This window comes from Ammospiza nelsoni, chromosome 1 (assembly GCF_027579445.1).
Source record: "Ammospiza nelsoni isolate bAmmNel1 chromosome 1, bAmmNel1.pri, whole genome shotgun sequence".
Taxonomy (NCBI): domain Eukaryota; kingdom Metazoa; phylum Chordata; class Aves; order Passeriformes; family Passerellidae; genus Ammospiza; species Ammospiza nelsoni.
The window spans coordinates 123,073,285-123,094,793 of record NC_080633.1 but is presented as its reverse complement, the minus strand read 5'-3'; the positions used below and the strand labels follow the sequence as shown (position 1 = coordinate 123,094,793).

General features: G+C 35.7%; 1 protein-coding gene across 1 annotated transcript; it reads right to left on the bottom strand.

Moving 5' to 3' along the window:
• Positions 1-881: 881 nt before the first annotated feature.
• Positions 882-20,322, bottom strand: HNF4G (hepatocyte nuclear factor 4 gamma). Its single transcript, XM_059480033.1, has 10 exons — positions 20,205-20,322; positions 17,215-17,383; positions 14,793-14,887; positions 11,273-11,379; positions 7,099-7,254; positions 4,918-5,005; positions 2,718-2,870; positions 2,302-2,538; positions 1,584-1,706; positions 882-1,177 (listed from the first exon to the last, which is right to left on the bottom strand). Exons 1-10 carry the CDS (start codon positions 20,320-20,322, stop codon positions 1,059-1,061), a joined length of 1,365 nt encoding a protein of 454 aa, XP_059336016.1. The 3' UTR covers positions 882-1,058.
• Positions 20,323-21,509: the final 1,187 nt, after the last annotated feature.

Genomic DNA, 21,509 nt, shown 5'->3' with positions numbered 1-21,509 from the left:
AAAGAGGGTCTCCAGGAATGTGGTCACAGAAAAGCCTGACAGAGTTCAAGAAGCATTTGGACAACCCTTTCAGGTATATAGTGTGACTTGGGGATGGTGCTGGGCAAGGCCAGGGGCTGGACTCAATGATCTCTGTGGGTCCCTTCCAGCTCAGTGTATTCTGGGGTTCTGTGATACTCTCTGTACTCTTAAAGAGAAGGGCTGTGTCCAAAGTACCTGAAAGTGAAAAGTGTCCCTAGACTGGCCTAATTCCTAAAGTGAGCTCATAATTTTTTTTGGGAAAGTACTAGGTAGTCCAGTCAAAAAGCCTACTAGTCCTTGTTCTAAGTATTTATTAATATAAATGCTTCAGCATGGGCCAATTGACTATATATAGACATAATATCTATATATGCTCTATATATAGATTTTAAGAAGTCCTCAAGCATATCCACCCAGGCAGGCCTTCTGCTTCATACAAACTGTTAAGCAGGGAGGATCCAATGCTTTTGTTGAAATTTTACTTAAGAGATGGTCCTTTAAAATTGGGATTTTTTAAAATAGTTGCGGTTTTCTGTCCATTAAGTATGTTTTCCTTTTTTTTTTTTTCCATTAATGTGCTTTTTTAGTAGCCTAATGTTCTACTATTAGTGGAATCTTGGCTTTTGCCTGAATAACACACTTTTTCATATCTACAATTCACAGCTAAACAAGCACTAAGCAGTTCCATTACAATGAAAAAATTATATACACACCTAAAACAATATTATTAAGACAACAACTAAAACAGGAAATAAAAACATGAATCTGTGCAGTTGTAAGACCTAAAAATAATATCTACCTCTATACATGTTTGTCAGACTGCAGCATCCACAGTTACAGTTGTATGCAGTAGTCAGAACAGCATTACTTTCCAAATCATGAGGTGTTTTAAGGAACACCCACTTAGCAGTGGCTGCTGAGGAAATAATTTCCTTTATCAACCTGAGATTTTAAATGTGCAAGTGTTCTACCAATCTATCTAGTGCATGAAAAGGAAGAGAAGGAAGGGAAGGAAGGATAAGACATAGATAAAAATATCACAATGGTTTTTGCTTCAAAATAGATTGCTGTGCAATGACTGAAGCTTGATTTGCAGACATTTTGTATTCTTGCCCAGAGCCTTGTGGAGGGGAAGGTAATGGAGTTTCTGGAGTTGCTGAAAAAAACCACAGAAATAATTATATATTTCATTAGCCTGGTCTACTCTACATATATACACTACTGCACTGAAAGGGAGTCCTGTTGCATCCTTGGAAAAGAGAGTGCCTTGACGTGCTCAGGAAACAGGATATTTTAATGATCAGAATTTTTAGTTTATTAAAGATTGTGCATGTAAAACCAATGATATATCAAAATTGAGCTGAATTTTTAAATTAAATTAAATTCAGGTCAAAGTCTATTCTTGACACCATTTACATGCATACATTTTTAATGCACAATTATTTTAATTTAAGAATGATGAGGAAATAGCTCTATGAACACTGACAGGTCACCATGCTAATTAATATTTTAAAATGAAACAGTGAAGTGTTATGACAGAAGGCTAACTTGCAATTACTTACGTATCTGTTCTGTATGTACAGGAGCAGACATTGAACTTATGAGGACAGTTTGGCCAGTTAATGGATCTTGGGCTAAGTGAGGATGCATTGGATGATGCAGATGACTGGCATCATTAGAAGTACCTGCAAAAATAACATGAGCATATATCAATGCAAATGAGCGTGTTGTTGCCAGTGACTTATACTTCAGTAATTACATTTCCACAGAGTAAATATTTTGATTGGCAATTTGAATAATTGCCTCTGGGTATTCATTAAACAATTTAAGCAGACTTCAAGCATATTAAGCACTGTGTTTATTTTCACTGTTTTGACTGCAATAACAGTGTGTTTCATGAAATATTTCTAAGGATTCTTTCATCTGCCTAGGGAATTGCAGGACAACCCAGTAGTTACTGAGAGGTACATAGCAAAATCTGTTGTTGTAGGACTAAGTTAAACAAGATGAACTGCCAAGACAAGAAGGCTTTAGCTAACAATTACACAACACAAAGCTCAACCAGTGAGTCAGAGTGGTAGCTTACATCAGGGTTCCCTCAACATCCCAAAATCCTAGATTCAATAATAATATAATATTTAATATTAATAATATTTAACAGTTATTATATTATAAAATAATATAATTATTTTCCATGGATTCTATAAAGATAATTTATATTATGTTAAATATAAATTAAACATAATACAAGATGGTAAATTTAACAAATTGATAGCTTACCTCCCAGTAACATTTCCTGAAGCAAACTGTCAATTTTAACAATTCCAAATAATTTAACCAACTGTATCTGCTCAATCATTTGCCAAGTGATGCTTTGGAGTGTAGGCAGTAGAAGAAGAAGTTCTCCAAATCTTCCTCTGGAGTCGTACTGACGGTCATTAATATAATCCTCTAAACTGATTTGGACTTGGAATCGCATATTCTTAATCTTCAATGGATTACTCAAGCCTTTTGCATCTTTAAAAATGACAAAAACTTTAAGTCAAGGCATATTATGATTTGGGAGGAGCATCTTACTGTTTTTCATTTTATTCTTTTCCATTCAGCTAGATAACATGAACAGATACTACATTAACAAAAATTACTTTCAATACAATCACGTGTAAAACAATTGAGAGATATTTTTGTAAAAATACCTGGATCAAAAAACACAATCGCTTTCAAGCAAGCATATTCATTGTCATCTATTTGAATTTCCTGGAAGGGACGAACTAATTCATCCAGAATCCGATTTGCCACTCGGCAGATCTCCATTTCAGTGCTGTTGCGATGGATTATGTAATTGTTGCCTTAGAGAGAAAGAATACCAACATATGAATTAATAGAAACACTTTGATGTAATGTACTAGATTAGGCCAATTTTCAAAAGTACATTTCATATTGCTTGATCAAGTTAATTTTTTTAAGTAATAACTCTCTATTGCATCACACACAACTTTTCATTGCAAACAGAGTATATGTGCAAATTATAGCTGTCACCCAGTAAATACTCTGTACATATAAGTACACCAATATTTAGTTACTGATTAGTCCACAGGACCAAGGTTGGTATTTGAATTTACAAGTATGAAGAAATTTATGCTTAAAGAACAGATAAATATATTAATGTATTGATCTTAAAATGTATTCTTCCCTGATTAAAATAATATATCCCAAGCTAAATGACAAGGATTTGACAATAGAAAAGAGGAGACACTGAAAAAGCTTCGTTTTCTAATGGATGTTTCTGTTGTTTCTCATAAAATTTAGTAGCATCATAAAATTTTCAGTCAAGAAATAATTTTACCTAGAGTCTTTTGGGTTTTGGGTTGTTTTTTAAAATATACATTTTGGAGGTCTCCACTATCGCATCTTAATTCACCTTCTGAAGAACACCAAGAATACCGTGGAGCTTTCAGAAGCCAGTATGCAGTTTTTGAAAGAAAAACTGATAACTATATCACAAACGATCCATGTCAAAATGACTCATAAAACAGATACCTGCCTCCAAGTATCAAAAATAAGCCTTGAAGCCTCACATTGTTTCTTCTTTTGGTGTATCTGCTGATGCTCATGATATATAGTTTTCTTACTATTATTTTATCATTGTTTTCCTATTTACCTTATTACTAATCCAAATAAAATTGCAAATTTATTTTTCCCTGTTTCTGTTAGTTTTGTTAGTGAAACTGTATCTAGGGAAATAGAAAGACTACCTTAAGAAAGACATTTGTACAGCTTTTATCTTGAAAGGATTGCTGGTGAGAGAAATACCTTCAGACCAAGTCCTTCTTGTCACTTTAATGTGGGTAAAAATAAATTCAAGCTAATTTAGAGCTATGAAAAGGCAGGCCCCAAGTGGAAGGAGAACAAGTAGTAGAAAATGTCCTTGTACCACAACACCAGTGAAGAGACAAGGCCGAGTCTGTGTTCCATATAGCCCTGCCTCACATCAAATATCCTGTCCAAGACAACCAACAGCCTGTCTCAGGAAACAGCCCCAATGCTGACCATGTCTAATGAGACCCTTTTGGGCAGAGTGCACGTCAGACTGGCAGAGCACTGTGTCAAACAAGGCTAACAAATGCCTCAGCACATCACTCTCCACACCAGCACACATCTCATAACTGGGCCTCTCCGTTGCATGAACATGCTTCCATCAGTGACAACATCCTCTTCCCTGACAGCCGTGTTCCCTTAGTATAACCCTCTGTAGGAGCCATCTCAGCTGACCAAGAAAACGCTCCTGCAGATGTGCCTCGTCACTGTGCCGTGGGTGCACCCACCTGCCACGCGGCAGGGACAGCAGGAATGATGTTTACATGGTGACCATATGGGAACTATTGAGGAAGAAGTGAGAGGGGTCTTGGGAAAGTGAGTTGCAGGTAACATGCTATCTAATATTTTAGCCAATGGAGTCTTCTCTGAGTCTGAATGACTCCTGAGAAAGCTCCAGATAAATGCTTTTCATGAAGACTGAAAATAGTACATGTGCAACAGGCTGGCTACTCCTTTCCTAAGCAAAGGGGTTTTTACCTTTGTGTTGTTATTTTGTTCCAATTTTTTTTATGGGAAAAGGCGTAGAAAGGATGATAAGGTAAGGAGTCAATTGCTAGGGAACTCCCTTAAATTGTAGTTTCTGCTTTCCAATAGACCTTTACCTGTATTAACTCACATGAAACCATCCACCTGCTTTTGCTAGAACAGGCACGTGACATTATGTCATTAATAGCTATTTAGCATTTACAGAATGCATTGCTTTGATTGTGCCAGAACAGTTGTTCCACTTAAGTGACTACATCGTTGCTAATGTACTATAACATCATCATCAGTAAGTAAAACAAAACCAATATTTACCTAAAAGTAAAATGTCCTTGTATGCCATGGACCGTTTTGCTGCTCCAAGCAACAGGTGCTCCCCAGCATGTGCTCTTAGCAGGGCAACCTCATGAAAAAAACCAGCAGACTCATTAGATGATAAAGCAGTAAGTTTCAATAAGAGTGAAAGAAAAGAACACACCTAACTGTGTGTTAGGTACATGTTGAAGACTGTTAAGATTCCAGTGTAAAATGTAAAGTGACTGTAAAAATCTGAACACCATCAAAACAGCACTTTCTAATTAAAATGTCATTCTCTGTCATATCTAGATTCTGTCTAGATTTTAAACATCAAGTTCTGCAAAATACTTCTCAATAAATATACTACCTGCATTTATTTCCTAGTGTGTATTCCCTTACAAAGTTTTCTCTGGCATTTTAAGTTGACACTAAAAACTCCAGTGGGCTGTAATGAACTGTCAGAGTAAATTTCGTTCTATCAGTGTTTCATTTTCCTCTTGAACCAAAAATTTATGTGGCACTCGAAAGAGCTTTGTCCCAACAAAGCTAGATAGGCTGACAGAGCCACCATTGTCCACAAAGAGGAATCCCAATTTGTACTAGGAAGGAACTTGTGTTTATTAGTTTACTCTTAGTCACCTATTTACTTTCCTCAAGTTTTAATGTCTGCTTGAAATTTCAGCAATGGCCTTTATTTCCTCAAACAACTCATCACTTGACAAGTAATTCTAATCCAAGCCAGTCATTTTAGGAGAGATATAAAGGTACACTGTACCTGGGTAATACTTATGTGTTAAGACTTCAGGTTCTCAGTAGAGTTACCTCAGCTGCTTTGGTCTCCTCTGTGGTTTGTGAATCAGGCTGACTCCCAGATCAGGAATAATTTTTTCAAAACCAGATGGCTTATTTCATAACTGAATGCACAATGACCCTTAGAAACTGGCTATCAAAAAATGAAAAACTGGCATTTGTTTTATCTCTCAACATCTTTGTCCCTACTTTTCCAAGGTACTTAAGGTTTCAGAGTATTTCCCAACATGTCCTCTTCAAGCACAGCAGGGGCATTTTCAGCCTATCATTCTAAGCTGACATTTCATGTTTTCAAATGCAGATAGGAATATTTTAAGGATATTTGATACCTCCTCTTTTTCTCCATGTTGTCTTAACACTAAAAGAAGCAATTTTTTTGCTTGCTTTTGTTGCCCTTGTGTAATAATGACATTTGAAATTCTTTTTCCCATGAACAGTTTAAACTGATTTGAGTATGCTGAACATATGTACTCTGTGGGTCTGCAAAGACATCATTTAACTTCTTTTTTGGGGAGTTTCCTGTGGCCTGAAACAGACCCATATTCCTGAGGAATGATACAAAGGGGAATGACTCAGTTCAAACCAAGGATGACCGAACACTTGCAGGATTCTGTTAAAAAACTGAGAGACTGAAGAAGCAAAAAGAAGGATTTATACAATTCCAGTTCAAAGCATGATTTTTAAAATGAATCAAATTTTAATGTGGAATCACGAGATCCCAAGCAATGAATTAATGTCCTTCTGAGGCTGCTTGTCAGAGAACTGATCCCCACAATGTGAAGATTCTGGTTCTGGGTTTGCCAGCACAACCCACTCTACAAGCCAGTGATATATAAGAGTATATTACAAATGTGATGTTAGATCACACCTCTGTCATAAAAACTCTTATGAATTTTCAATATTTGGTGCTTTTTTTTCCTTACATTTATTATATACAATATAATTTTAGTACACTGTATTGTATGAAAGATTGTTTGCTATGGATTGATATCAGTATGTTTGGAATTTGTTTGAGATTCTAATGGCTTTTGGTTTGTGCAAGTAAAGAAGTCTTCCATCATATTAAATAACATGCTGTCTTATACCATATTATAATGAAAGGTGAACATGAAAGGAATACTTTTTAAGGTCAGAAAATTTTCTGTTTCCCAAACACTAAAAAAAGAACAAAACATTTAAAGCCATGCTGCCTTGCTGCTTCTTTTTGTTCAGGTCATGTCTGTTGTGGTGGTGCTACTTCACATCTTAAATAAAATAAATTAAGAGGGGAGGTCTAGTACTCAGCTCTATTTGTTCAGACAAAAAAAGAATGAGTGCTTCATGCTGATGTTTAAATACCACAGGCATAACAGAGCAGTAATTAGTTTTCTCTTTGGTCTCCTCCTATACCTGGTCATCGAGTGGTAGTTCACAGAAGCCCGGAATATATTTAGCCCATTCCACCAGGACCAAAAGTTGTTGCTTCATAGATTCACAGACATCACTAACACCAGCAATTTTCTTAACATTTATATCAGTGCTAGCACCAGGACTGGAAATTGAGATCTGGCCAATGAGAGAAAAAATGAATGATGTTAAATTTCATATAATTTTATTTCCACTGGTTAATAGCATATGTAAGAAAAAAATCATAGCAGTAATCACAGATACTCTTGAGAAATTCCTTGACCATATGGACCATTACCCTGCACGTAAATGATAAATTTTTCTTTCTCATTATTACCAGTTTGTATTGCAATATGCTAAAACTTTAATTAATCATATCATGGTACAATATCTTCTCATTCCACAGTACTATTTTTAAAAATATAGAGCTCTTTTCATTTGTAGAAGGGAGGTGTTTTGGGTTGTTTTTTTTTTCTTTAACATGGTTGACATTTACTTCATTTCAGAAAAAAAAAAAGTTCATAGTGGCACGTAGTAATATTAAGGGACAGAGATAATAAGACAAAGAGAATGATAAAGGGGTAGTACGTTCTTCTAGTGTAAAGACAAGTATCATTAACTTTAGAAGGTAAAATGGGGTTTTAGTGCCTGGAGGAGAATGGTTTGTAATGATGAAGTAGTGGTATAGGCAGAGGTCTGAGATGTTTCAGAGGAACTGTAAAGGATATGAGTGTGCATTAGACCACCTGCAGGGAACAGTGTTCTGTGAAATGGCAAGAGAGCAATATCTTCCTGGGCCTGAAGCTGGGCACTTCTACTGAGCCAATTCCTGAAATTCTTAATGACTTTTCAAGGAAAGGAACAAAACCAGGCTTTCTCTTGAGCCAGCAGGAAAGCCAGCTTAAGATAAAGGCAAACCTGAGAAGGTAAGGCCAGTTTATAGTTGCTATCATACTAGGGAAGCAAAAATAAAAAGAAAGCAGAAAAGGCAAAATAAAAGAAAAAAGGAAAAAAAAAATAAAAATGAGAGAAGAAGAAGAAGAGAAAAAAAAGAAAAAGTGAAAAAGAAAAAAATGAAAAAAGGAAAAAGAAAAAATGAAAAAAGGAAAAAGAAAAAAAGAAAAAGAAAAAGAAAAAGAAAAAGAAAAAGAAAAAGAAAAAGAAAAAGAAAAAGAAAAAGAAAAAGAAAAAGAAAAAGAAAAAGAAAAAGAAAAAGAAAATAAAAAGATCACTGTACAAGGCCCATAAAACTAACTTTCCCTTTATGTTTTATTACTGAAAGCATATTCAGGGAATTATGTAGCATAATTATCTTCCTTAGGAAAAGAAATTAATTGTTTGCTCTTCCACTATCACATTCCTACACTTTTCAGGATGGTGGAAAGTATTTAGTTTGACTCCTACCAGTTCCCTTCATTCATATACTCATGTTAAACCCCACAGTGGGATCTCTAGTGAAATCCCATATCCTTGGTAGTCAAAAGGAACTGTGCTTCTGAACTAAAGCTCTGTGCTTCCTACATAATTCAGCAGTGTAAAACAGTGAAAACAGCTTAGATATTTATGTCAGTTAACCAGCTGAACATTAGCTCTCAGGGAAATACAGCAGCTAGGCAGGTGAAAAATTCCTCAGACACATAATTCAAAGGCTATCATGTAGCAAAAAGGTTAGAGGTATTGCCTCTTTGTAGACAGAGAATGTGTGAAATCCATGCTATAATCATGAATCTGTTTCTGGCATCTCCTCTACAAAAAGGAGGCTGAAAATACTTATATTCATTCAGGTGAGAGCTACCAGAGTGATTCGGTCTAGAAAACCTTCAGTACAGAAAGACAGTAAAGAAATTCAATACATTTCATTTTTCTCCAGAAGAGTAAAAGGGGTCTTGATCATGATTCAAAGGTACAAAGAAGAGATTTCTGACAGTAGGTCACACTCTGATCTACCTGAAAATGATACTAACCATGCAGCAACTAGAAGATAATACAAGAAGGCAAAGAAGAGGTATATTAACTGTTAGACATACTGACTCATGAAATTAATACATTGTCCTTCACTTAATATATTTATTTAAAGCTGTGCATTTTTATAAATTGCGTCTTACATTACAAACTATAGTCTCCATGCTGAAATTACTTGGTGAACTTCTGCTGGGGATTGGGATGAATACCATGGAGTTCATTATGAACTCAGGATTGTATGTCTTGACAAGGATATGAAGCTATGAACTTTTCAATTTCTATTTTTCTGTTGTTTTAACCTGCATTTCATTTATGGGGTACAACACAGGACTCACTGACTTGATAGAATCATAGATTAGCACAGGTTAGGAAGGACTTTGAAAGATTATCTAATCCCATCTTTTATGGGAAAGGAATCATCGAGATTAGCTAACACCCTGTCCAATTGCATCTTGAAAATCTTCAGTGATAAGGACTCCACCACACCCCTGGAAAGGTTGCTCCAGTAATTGCTTGTTCTCACTGTAAAAAATTTCTTTCTTATATTGAGGTGAAATCTTTCCTAGTGTAACTTGTACCCATTAATGTGTTTATGAACATGAAAATATAACACTGTATACCAGTTGTTCTGTAAGCCTTCAGGGACACATGCCTTTACTCATATGAGAGTCCAGCATGCCCTTTTCATATTTACATAATCCTGGAAGCCTCTCCCAGGTGTGTATGAGAAAAATTGTACTTAGACAATTCCCCCTTATAAAGGATCTTAAGGAACAAAATTACTAATTTTTCATATTTATTATGAACACTTCAAAAAGGATGAAAATATCTATTTTTCCTTATTTAATGTGAACATTTCAAAAGAGATGAACGCCACCACCTTCCTCATTTCACAGCTGAAGTACTTGGATTGGGGATGTTTGAGACACTACCACCTGCTCTAAGTCTCTTCTCAGGATTGAACTCATCTTACAGACCTATTCAATTGAGGGAAAAAGAAGTACTTTTAGGACTTCTTTGCTTTTTCATCGTGCTAATGAAGTCTCTTGGACTTTGAGGTCAAGACTGTATCTTCATATATGCTTGACATAGTGGAAGCAAGACTGTTCTAGCAAAACACAACAAATAGTAAGTACAATAAATTTGTGTATACACAAGGAGATGTTTTAGGCCAAGAACCTACTGTTTGAAAAGAATTTTGTGCTATAAACAGCTGAGGATGTGATTCTATTCAAGATAGTTCTTATTCCTGAATTGCAAATACCAGTTGGAAATGATTAAGGAGTATTATAAAAAAGCACAATAAGCAAGTTCAAAAATTATGAAGGAGATAAATATAGATATATTTTTCATACTGTATAGGTAGGAAAGGTAGGAAGGTACATTATATTCATCTAGTCTGCCTGGACATGCAATATGTGCCAAAGACTATAACCCAGTAATTCCTGCATCAATTCTCTACAGGCAGTTCCAGCCTAAGAGAGATGCTTATAAAGGATGAGATTACAAAACATTTGGGGATGTATAAATCAGTCAGCATGAAATCATAAAGGTGGCAGTTAAATTCTAAGCAAGTTAGTAAGAGGTGCAAGAATGCAGAATCAATGACCATGATTTATCTGAGGTGCAGAAAAGGACTGGAGATTGTTCCATTCAGCAATTGATTCGATAGGGGAAAAAAAAGAAAAAGAGAAAATGAAGTTCAGATGAAGCAAAGAAAATTTAAAAGTGAGATGTGAATAGACTCTGCAGTTGGAACACTTCTGTTTGTCTTACCTATAATATCTAAGGATATTAAAAATGGGATTTTCAAAAGAAAGTAAGGAAATGAGTGTCCACAACCCTTTGAATGTAATAGCTTTGGACAAATTTTTTACCTATGTTTCATGGGAAAGCCTGCTACAAGGATAGATAGATGCCACCAGCTGCCTAAGACAGCAACTGATTTAAAAGCAGTAAGAACCATAAACCTTTATTAAGAAAGGTGCCTAAGACATATTGTTCTGGACAAAGTAGAATTTTTTTATTGACTATGCTTCAAGAATGTATTCTATTACCGCTTCTTCCATTGAAAAGAGGAAGCTGTGTGCATTTTGGAAGTAGGAAAAAAGTAATCTCAATAATTATTTTTGATACAGTAAGAAATTGAGAAGTATTTAATTTTAGTAAAAGTGGTCTTAACGTTACTAAACAATTTTGAGATGGATCTCAGTACCTGGCGGGAGAGTGTCTCGGCTTGTGACAATGTGCTAATAGAGGGACTGTTGCAGCCATCAAAAGTGTTTCTTCTTGTACTTATCCTGTCCCGTTCATTTTGTACAGCTGGAAAAGAATAGTCATCTCATTTATTGACTAGTAAACACTGACACAAAGAATAATTTCAGAACTTTACTAGATTCCAGAAGATAACTCTAAGAACTGAAAGATATGACATTCAAAGAAGATCTGTGTTTAGATCTGAGTGATGAGGAAGGGTGATAATGCATGCTTACAGTCTCTGTTGGAACACTACTTGCCTGTAAAAAATAACTAATTGCAGATAGACACTGAATCATCTGCACTTCTGTCACTAGCTTAATTACAGTCAAACCTCTTTCTTCCTTTGAACTTGAACACATGGTCTCAATTTCAACCAATTTAATAAGTCAGTCTTTATGTTAACAGCAGAAATGGATATTTCCAGACTGCCAAACAGGTCAAGGGGTACAGCATCACCACTGAAAAAATATCTCTCAGAGGAAGTATGAACGTCCTACTCATGCTCTGCTGTAGGAAACAATGAAACAGGAATGAATAATGAATTTAATCCACTAGTAAAATAATTTTGAAACTTAAATCTCATGTTCCTCCTCAATGACATTGCATTCCTAGCCAGTTTATGGAATATTAACTAAGTTACAGGGGAAAAAAAAAATCGAAATACCAGCACACCAAGAAAGTTTTAGGACAGTAAATTCAATAAGTTTTGTCTCATGGAGTCCAAAAACAGGCATTTGAAAGAGCTTTGGATAGGGAATCTTTAATCAGCACATGTAAGGTTTATGAGGCAAGAAAGTATGCTTTTAAACTAAAGGAAGAAGAAAAAAAATAAGTACTGACAGTCAGATCCTTCTAAAACCTAGATCGTGTCCAAGATTAGGCCAAGGAAAATGAAAAAGGGGAAAAAAATATTTGTGCCAATGGAAATCTTTCTGTTGCATGAGGAACTTCATTGTCTTTTAAGAGCACCACTTTATTCCCAAAGATACATTTATTATATTGTGGGAAACAATCTGCATTACAGAATTAAGGAATAGTACAAGAGATTTTAATTAGAAAAAAACAAAAATACCTCTGTGCACTGAGTAGGTTCAGGATTTATCTGAACGATGCACACAGTTTATTCCAGAGGTGCACTAACTTTTTTGCAGTTAGTACACTCACTAAAAGAGAAAATATAACCTTTTGTAAAAGAATGCTGAAACAAACAGCCAACGCTGAAACAAACATAGTCAATTAAAATAAAATCAGCATTGATTAGTTTTGCAAAAATAGTAAGGTATTCTGACAATACACCACTAGTGACAATCACTGGTGGAGCACGTTACCACCATAGGTGGATGCTTTAATTTTCTTCTACATACACATAATTTTGGATTATTGGACTAGACTATGTGACTAAAGTTTTATTGTCAATTCAGGCGAAAATTGCCTTAAATAGAGACTCCATGAGAAGGGTGGTACATTTGCTCAAAGAGGACTTGTAAAGCTTTTAATAACTGAAGTCTCTCTTATCTTTGTCCCAAAGAAAAGAAAGAGATTTGCTAAAAACATGAAAATCTATCACAGACTCTATGCTATACTTACTTATGCTATGAGACATGTCCTGATCATCTAGGGAGGTCATAAACAACAAAAGCAATGTTGAAAGTCTTAGACACAGTGGGATCAGAGTAAGGCAGAGTAGCATTAAGTGGGTTAAAAATTTTGTGCCATGCACTAGGCTGCATTAGCATCTTGAGGGAAATGAGCATTTCTCTGTTTTGGGCTCCCCAGCACATGAAAGATGCTGGAAAACTAGGTAGTGTCCAGCAGAGGGCTATGGAGATGTAATCCACAAGATGCACAAGGCGCAGGCATCTGTGCTTATGTAGAAAAAAGAGGAGCAACATGACTGTGAGGGTCTTCATTTCTGTAGCATACAGAAAATGGAGCCAGATTCTTCTCAGATGCATAATGAAAAAACAAGACCCAATGGACACTACCCTAACTGCAGTAATATATATTCTAACTAGTTATAAGGAAAAAAACCCTTCCCAATGAGGATGGTCAAGTACTGGAAGAGCTTGCAGAGTGAGATTTTGTTCAATCTCCCCTCCCACAGACTGTGTAAATCTGTCTGGACAGGGACCCAAGCAACCTGACTGAATCTAGATGTCAGCCTTGGTTTAAGTGGGAGCTGAATTAGATGTATTCTAGATGTCCCTTCTGAGATAAACTATTCTTTAATTCCAGGTTTTGAAAGTCTGTGAAGTTCTGCTATTTGCAAAACTTCTAGGGCCGCTGCATATTCACAGATCTTCCCCTTTCTTCACATCAGATTCATAACATATATACAATGGTTTAATTTATATTTTTAATTAAATGGCTCAAATTCCAAAAGGCCAAAGTGTCTTAAAGGAGATCGACATTAGTAGGCAAACCTATTTCATACCCTGTGTAACACTGTTTAGAATATCCCCAAACAGCTTCAAGGAGAAAAGTCCATTTTACCTCATACCAATAACTTGATCACTAGCAAAGTACTGCTACAGGACAGATACTTAAGTGCATAAAGAAAAAGCTTCCTTTGTACAGATAAAAAGAATGATAGCCACATTACAAGAGAACTAAGCACTCACATTTCAGGCCGGCCTGCAAGCGGATGCACTATGCTCCAGACAAAAAAGGTAGCAAAGTTTGTGACAAACCACATTTGAGTGTGTATTTGAAACAGATAAGGATATCTTTTACCTCTACATCATTATTGTCTTTGAAACAACAGCCCAAACAAAAAAATAAACCCTCTAATATTTGCACTGGTCTTCTTTCCCTGTTGCTCTGATCTTGTGGTGATCTGGTCCTTTGACTCTGACTGAAGAATCACTGTGACACATGCTTCTCATATCTGTCAGTGAGATCCTAAGTAACAATTTTCCTATATCAAGCTCTAGGGAAATTAGATTTTTTATTAATTAATGGAGTGGAGTGTCCACTGACTGCTACCACTACTCTTCCCACCACTTTTTCACTCAATTTCACAGTCCTTTGTCTGGCTTAAATGTTTCATACATTTAAATTTAAGGGAAGAACCAGTAAATTGGCACTGTCATTACTTAGGGCAGGGGAAAAACCAGCCAGACAGTGATTTTATTACTCACTTTTGGTAAACATTTTAAGTAAAATCTCTTTTTTTGAAATACTCCAGCATATGGCTCAATATGTAGAAATCAATGAATTTTGGTGCCAGAATTAATGAATTATACAGTTGCAACTTCACATGGACTTGTTAATGCCCCAAGCGCTAGAATTACTTACTCCCTTGAAAGTTAGTAGACATTCATTTCACCTCAATATAAAAGCACTTTCCCATTATGAAGGTATTGTAGCCGACTTTCCATTGGTTTATTCTGCTGGAGTTTTTTAGAATTTTCATTATATTTCAAATCTAATTTGGACTTTTTCTTTGTATATCAAATAATAAATTACTTCATTACCTTCCTTTTTCATTCCTGCTCGAAAACACTTTTTTAAACGACAATATCTGCATTGATTCCTTTTGTCCTTGTCAACAATACACTGTCGGTTGAATCTATCAGAGACAAGAAAAGGTAAATGTATAAAGCATTAATAAAGTAGCACCCTGATTACAAAGAAAAAAACAATTAATCTGTCCTGTCAGAATAATGCCTGTAACCACAGACTCTCAGCTTCAGTTGCAATGATTATTCTTCCTTATTAATCAGTTTTGAGAGGTATTTCATACCTGCAAGTTTTCCAGGAATATATGCACATGTATAAACATGTATGCATTGGAATAGGCAAGTGTGGAAAATTTTGTAGGTATGTACATCGTTTATACCTCAATTGATTTGTAAGTCAGTAACTGGCTGCATCAAATGGAAGTGGAAGAAAAAAATGAAGAAAAGCTGCAAATAGAAAAAGCAAAGAACAATCAAAGAAAAAGCCAAATGCTGCTGGCATAGAGGAGCCCCTTAGCTGCAAAACCATTACCCTTGTCTGGCAGTGTTACTCCTACTGGGAGGTAACAATGGACAAGCTGCATGTTTTATCACTACAGATGGCAACCTAAACAGGAAATGAGAGGAACCTACACAATGAAATAAAGACTTGAGGAAATACATGGAGCATGACACTGCAAGGCAGCTTACCCAGGCTATCATGCACAGCTACAGGTGTGCCTAAGGGATTGCATATGAGCCGTTTGTCCCTCTCTCTATGTCTGCCTTTTTTTCTTTGCATCTGTTTGTTAGATAAACAGACTCTGCAAAAGCAGAGCTCTTCCTGAAATCACTTATGTCAGCTCTTAACACACCATTTTAGGGGTATGTCTATGCTATATCACTGTATGATATCTATAAGGGAGACGTCTTCTTTTAAGAATATTACACAACCAAAGAAGAGTGTAGGAAACATTTCCAGTAACAAGACATTCTTGTAAGTTTTATCATCACCAACAATAGCATAGGTGGACAGAGACTGGGGGCTATAGTCAGTTCACCACATGTTGTCTCTGCTGCTTCTTCCTGCTCAATGGAGGACTCCTCTCAGTCTTCACCTGCTCCATGTCAGGTCCACTCCAACAGAGACAGTTCTCCACAAATTTCTCCAATGTTAATCCTTCTCATGGGCTTGGTTCTTCATGAACCCCTCCAGCATGGGTGCTTTCCACAATGTGCAGTCCTTTAGGATTGGGCTGCCGCAGCAATGTGTCCCCTGCAGGGTCAACAGTTTTGCCAGAAAACCTTCTCCAGTGTGGGGTCTTCCTTCCACAGGGTCACAGGTCTGGCCAGGAGCCTGCTGCTGGCACAGTCCTCCCATGAAGTCACATCTTTCTTTCAGGCATTCACCTTCTCCAGCAGCAGCTCCTCCATGGGCTGCAGGTGTATATCTGCTCCCCTGTGGATTTCCATGGGTTTCACAAGGACACGTGCCTCATCATGGCCTGTACCGTGGGCTGCAGGAGAATCTTTGTTCCAGCACTTAGAGCACTTCCTCCCCCTCCTTCTCCACTGACCTTGGTGTCTGCAGAGCTGTTCCTCTCTCATATTGTCACTACTCTTCTCTGGCTACAATTTTTTTCTGCACAATAATTATTTTTTCTTCTTGAATACATTATCCCCCCAATTACTACCACCACTGTTGATAGCAAAGCTCAGCTTTGGTAATTTTGGAGATGGCTGGCATTGGCTTCCCCAGACAGAGGGGACACTTCTGACAGCTCCGCACAAGAATCCACTTTTGTAACCCCATCACTACCAAAATCTTGGCATGAAAACCCAATATTCCCCTTCAGTGATTTGTTCAATTGCATTGAGTTTTCCATATATTCTGCTTATGACTCAGAACAGACAGTTTATAGCCCTGAGCCTACACAGATAATTTCATCAAACATGGTGCAGTGTGATATTTTGGGCACCATTTGGAAATTAACAGATTGCCATTCAGACAGAAGAGGGAAATGGCTGCTCAAAAGACCTGTGTGTCACACCAGGTGGGAGTATGTGCAGATGTGTTTGTACAGTCCTTAAAACAAGATTTATAAATCTTAGACTTTCTATTCAGAAGATACCTTCATAAGGGAAGAATTTCAGAAAACAGTTAAATATTACAGTTTTTACACTGAAGTGAAAATATGATCATTTTTCCCTTTTTTTTTTTCAGAGATGACTTTTGTAATCATAAATAAAAGAGTGAAACAGCTTGTGAGTGATGTAATGATATCAACAATATCATCAAGCACCTGGAAAATAATTTCTGGAATGTGTAATATCAAGTAGCATTCCTTACGAAAAAGTTGAAAATCCCCTGACATTATTGAAAAATTCTGATAAAGTATAAATATAATTTTTGCTTAAATTCATTAATATAGTGCCTCTAGATGAACTTTTGAAATACCTGCATGAATAGACGTGGTTTTTCCTTATGCTACGTCTAAAAAATCCCTTGCATCCATCACAGCTGGAAGCACCATAATGTTTTCCGGTCGCTCGGTCTCCACATATTGCACAGAGACTACTGACCCCGTTGTCAGCAGTATTCATGTTGACAGCTTCTCCTGAACTGTCTGACAAAAGACAAGAACATACATAGTTATGGATAAGACTTCCAAAGACCACCCCATGAGCAGGTTGTACCTAAATAGAGGCTTTTTCTGGCCTTTTCTCTTTTAATTGCCACTTAGGATTTATATAGTATGACCCATCTGATTACATCTGATACTCACTGACATGAACACTTTCAAAGTGATAGATATGTTAAAAGAACTTATGAAGTTCATTACAACAAATAATTGTGCTCTAAACTCTTTTCAGCTGAAGGGCTAAAAATTAAAGTGCTCCTCTGCATTTATAATTACAAATGTTCCTACATATGTTCCTACTAACATGAAGAGGAACTTTGGCACAAAGCAGTCTTAAGATCTCATGTATCACCTCTCATATAAGATAGCGATAGCTGGCAACTCTCTTACAAAGATATATGACATTAAAAAAAGAAACAAAAAAAGGATTTTGTACAACCTAATTTTAAAAAACCAAAACAACAAAAATACATGCTAAGGGTATTAACCCACTGTTAACATGTCTCTTATTTCCTTGAAGATATTTTTGACAGGAGCAATGGTGCAGTCTTGCACAGAATATTAGCTATGTGATTAACAATTAGTCACTGAATATGGTAAACACTACTGAATAAATTCACCTGAAATCAAACCAGCTATTGAGTCACAACGTTAACAGACATGTTTCAAAGAAACAATTGCAAAATAGATTTTTCTGGTTTGCTTCTGGTTTAAACAGAAGGAAAACATATCCTAACATTTCTAGCTGTTTCATCCAGGAGAGGAAAGAGTGTCACATGAATCAGATATGTAAAAATGAATTCAAAAGTCAAGTTCATGAGTTCATGAACAGTATACAGGATGAACAGTAAAACTGTTAATATTGATACATAATATTACTCATATTGTATAGATCCAACCGAAATGTAAAACACAAATACATTATAAAATTTCCATTGTGTCCCACAGAGCTTAAAAGTTAAAGAGTTATTCAGATACGGAGAGAAGCAACCTTTCTGTTTTGTTTTGTTTTACTGAGCTGTAATTGATAGAAATTACATCAAAAAGAAATCTTAGAAGAATTCAGTTCTGTAAATAATTTATTTTAAAATTAGGATTGTCATGACTGGAAAATTTTAAACTACTTTTAAACTAGGTTAAAGAATTGCTTTAGAAAAATATAGGACCTTTTTTTTAAGTTTTGTAGTTTTGCATCATATAGAAAAATAATTGAAAATACAATATCAGTTGTGCACGCGCATATATATATATATATATGTGTGTGTGTGTATGTATAAGGGCATACTTATTTTCTTTGCTGTTATTATGAATCAAAATGTCTAGAAAACTGACCGGATGTTGAAAAATTCTTTGATTTCAACAGAACTGTGTAATCTGCCTGAATGTGGCTTGTTAAACTTCTCTAAATGTTCCTAATTAATTTAAACAGCTAGGAAAGATACACAGGAAGGTTCATAAGGGGCAGCTTTCAGTTCCAAACTAACACTATAACAATACAATGTTTTTATAAATGCTATAAGAAAATACTTAGGCTAAACACAATACAAACTCTAAATATAAAAAGGCTGTACCTGATAACTAATAATTATCAAGGTAATCACTTACAGTGATAATTTAACCAGCTCTATCTCCAACACATAATGCAACCATGCACAACCTCCCTAATCTGCCTTCTCATTTTATTTAACATTAACAGATCCAAAAGGGTGCTATTCAGCAAAAAACATATGACCAATGAAATACTCATATTAGAACAAAAAGCAGAGAAATCATCTAAAGTTATATAATCATTGTTGACATCTACAAATTTAGTTACATAAAGTTCTGGTTTTTCTTCCTAAATTGATAACCAAATCTAACCTTCTGTTTACTGAACTTGCTGTAACTTAACATCAGTAATTCAGATAAAACTTAAAGCCCAACAATAAAAAGTTAATTATGTTCTATGTAGCAGGTGCTAAATATTTTTCCTGCAAATCACTGCATAAAAGGTTCTGCCTTTTAAAAATACATACTACGATAGAACTATGAATTATACTTTAAGACACAATAAACAAACATTTTTAGTGTATTAAAAGATTTGAAAGGACATTTTTGAGTAGTTTAACTTGCTTGATACTTTTATTCACATTTTTTGTCAGTACTAGATGGCAGAATGAAATTATGTGCTTTCTATTTCAAGCATAACTTGAGAAAAAAACTCAAAAACTGCATTAAAAAAATCTGCCTAAAGTGTTACATTAACCAAACGCAAATATTTTTTCTCAACTAAACACTGTCCTCTAGAAAGCCAATGTGATTCTTTTTAAATCATTCTTGTGTATATATACACTTAGCTAGAAAGGCTAGATTAATGCTTAAATAAAATAAATATTAGTATAACAATTAGAAACTAGGCATCAAGAAACAGTAGCTATTTTTTTTCACAAAACTCTAGATAATTTTTTCCTTTCCTTCTGAAAGTTATATACAAAATATACTTCCATGTCCAAACTGTCAATACTAGTTATTCATTTGTCTTACAGTAAATAAAACAACTGCTGAATAGACCATTTTTTCCCCTTTGACTAACTGACTGGTGACAGTACAGCTACTTTATTATATATAACCTCTCTTTTATTTTACTTAAAGAATTATAATGTTACTAAGTCAGAGTCAGCGATGATGTGTAAGAGAGCAGATTTGTAGTTTGAAAACAACCCCCAAATGCTCCATTAATAAAACATTTAAGTAACACCTTATAGCATTACTACACTTCACTTTTTCTGTTAACTGGCTTGAATTTGCCTCAAAGGGCAGAACTCACCATTGCCATTATACAGAATCTGCATAGTTTCGAACTCCAGTGCTGTATATGTTGGATCTAAAACTTCACTGTAGTTTGCCATTTCCATGTCCAGTATTGGTTCTGAGAGCCGCATCATTGAATGCAAAAGCAGTGAAAAAGCTGTTCAAATGTACAACCTTCCCATTCTGTTTCACAGTGATTGATAATCCAAAGTTAACTATAACTGTGTCACTTGAGTGCAGCAATGGGAGGAGCTGGAAAACTGCTTCTGCATGCTGTATTTTACCTGGGTATTTTTTTTTTTCTTTTATGATACAGTGAAACCTTTCTGATAATCTTGGAATGTTTTTTTGAAATAATCTTATCAGGAGTTGCACTGGTTCCAGTTCTTGCATGAACCCAAGGACATGCAGGAAGCTTCCCATCACTCATGCCTTGCTGCACATTTTGCTGTCAATGTGTGGCACAAACAGTTCTAAACAAACTACTCTGGTTGTTCTATGTAGAAACTAAGTTCATATACCATTTTGCTCTCACTTCAGAACAATAAGGAAATGTGATATGATTATAGACAATCTCAAACTATACCCAAATCACCTACCTACATATTTTAAAAGACAGCTGTAAAATCTCCTATTTTAGAACTGGTAATGTTCTTTCCCACTGGCAATGACTTAGCTCAGTAGGCATCCTTAAGCAAGGCTCCAAGTCACACAAGTCTGCAGCAAGGCCCATTCATAAATCCCCTCCATCACACACTGTGCTGCTGCAATGGCTCCAGGCACGGTACCCTGCAGCCTCTCAGACAGTGGCTTCCTGCTCTAACCCTTCTTCATGCAAAATGTGATGGTTGCATGGCATTTCCAAGTGCCAAGAAATATTAATCACCTTCTCTGTAATGAAGAATCTCTAGGTAGGTTCACAGCTCATCAGCTGGTAGACATGGTGTGTACAAACCCAGTTAAAAACCCTCCTGTAAAGCTGCTTGAATCTGTGCCAAATATATAGCTGAACAGCAGAATTTCACTTGCTAATCTGGTGCTTCCAAATGTTTGACAGCAGAATTCCAAATGTTATTATTCTCAATACATTCTTTACAGAAAACTACCCTTTGCACTCCTAAAAATAGTTACATAAAGATTACATATATAGAAAAACTATCCAGTTTATGCCTAATTAAGAGTAACTAGTAACAGTATATACAACACTGAAATGCATATTTGAATGGAAAAGTGCCTGCAGTTCCTACTCAGTAAAAGTAGCTGTAAAAGGGCACTGTAAATTAAATAACTAAATAAATATTTTTAAAAGCCATTTATGACA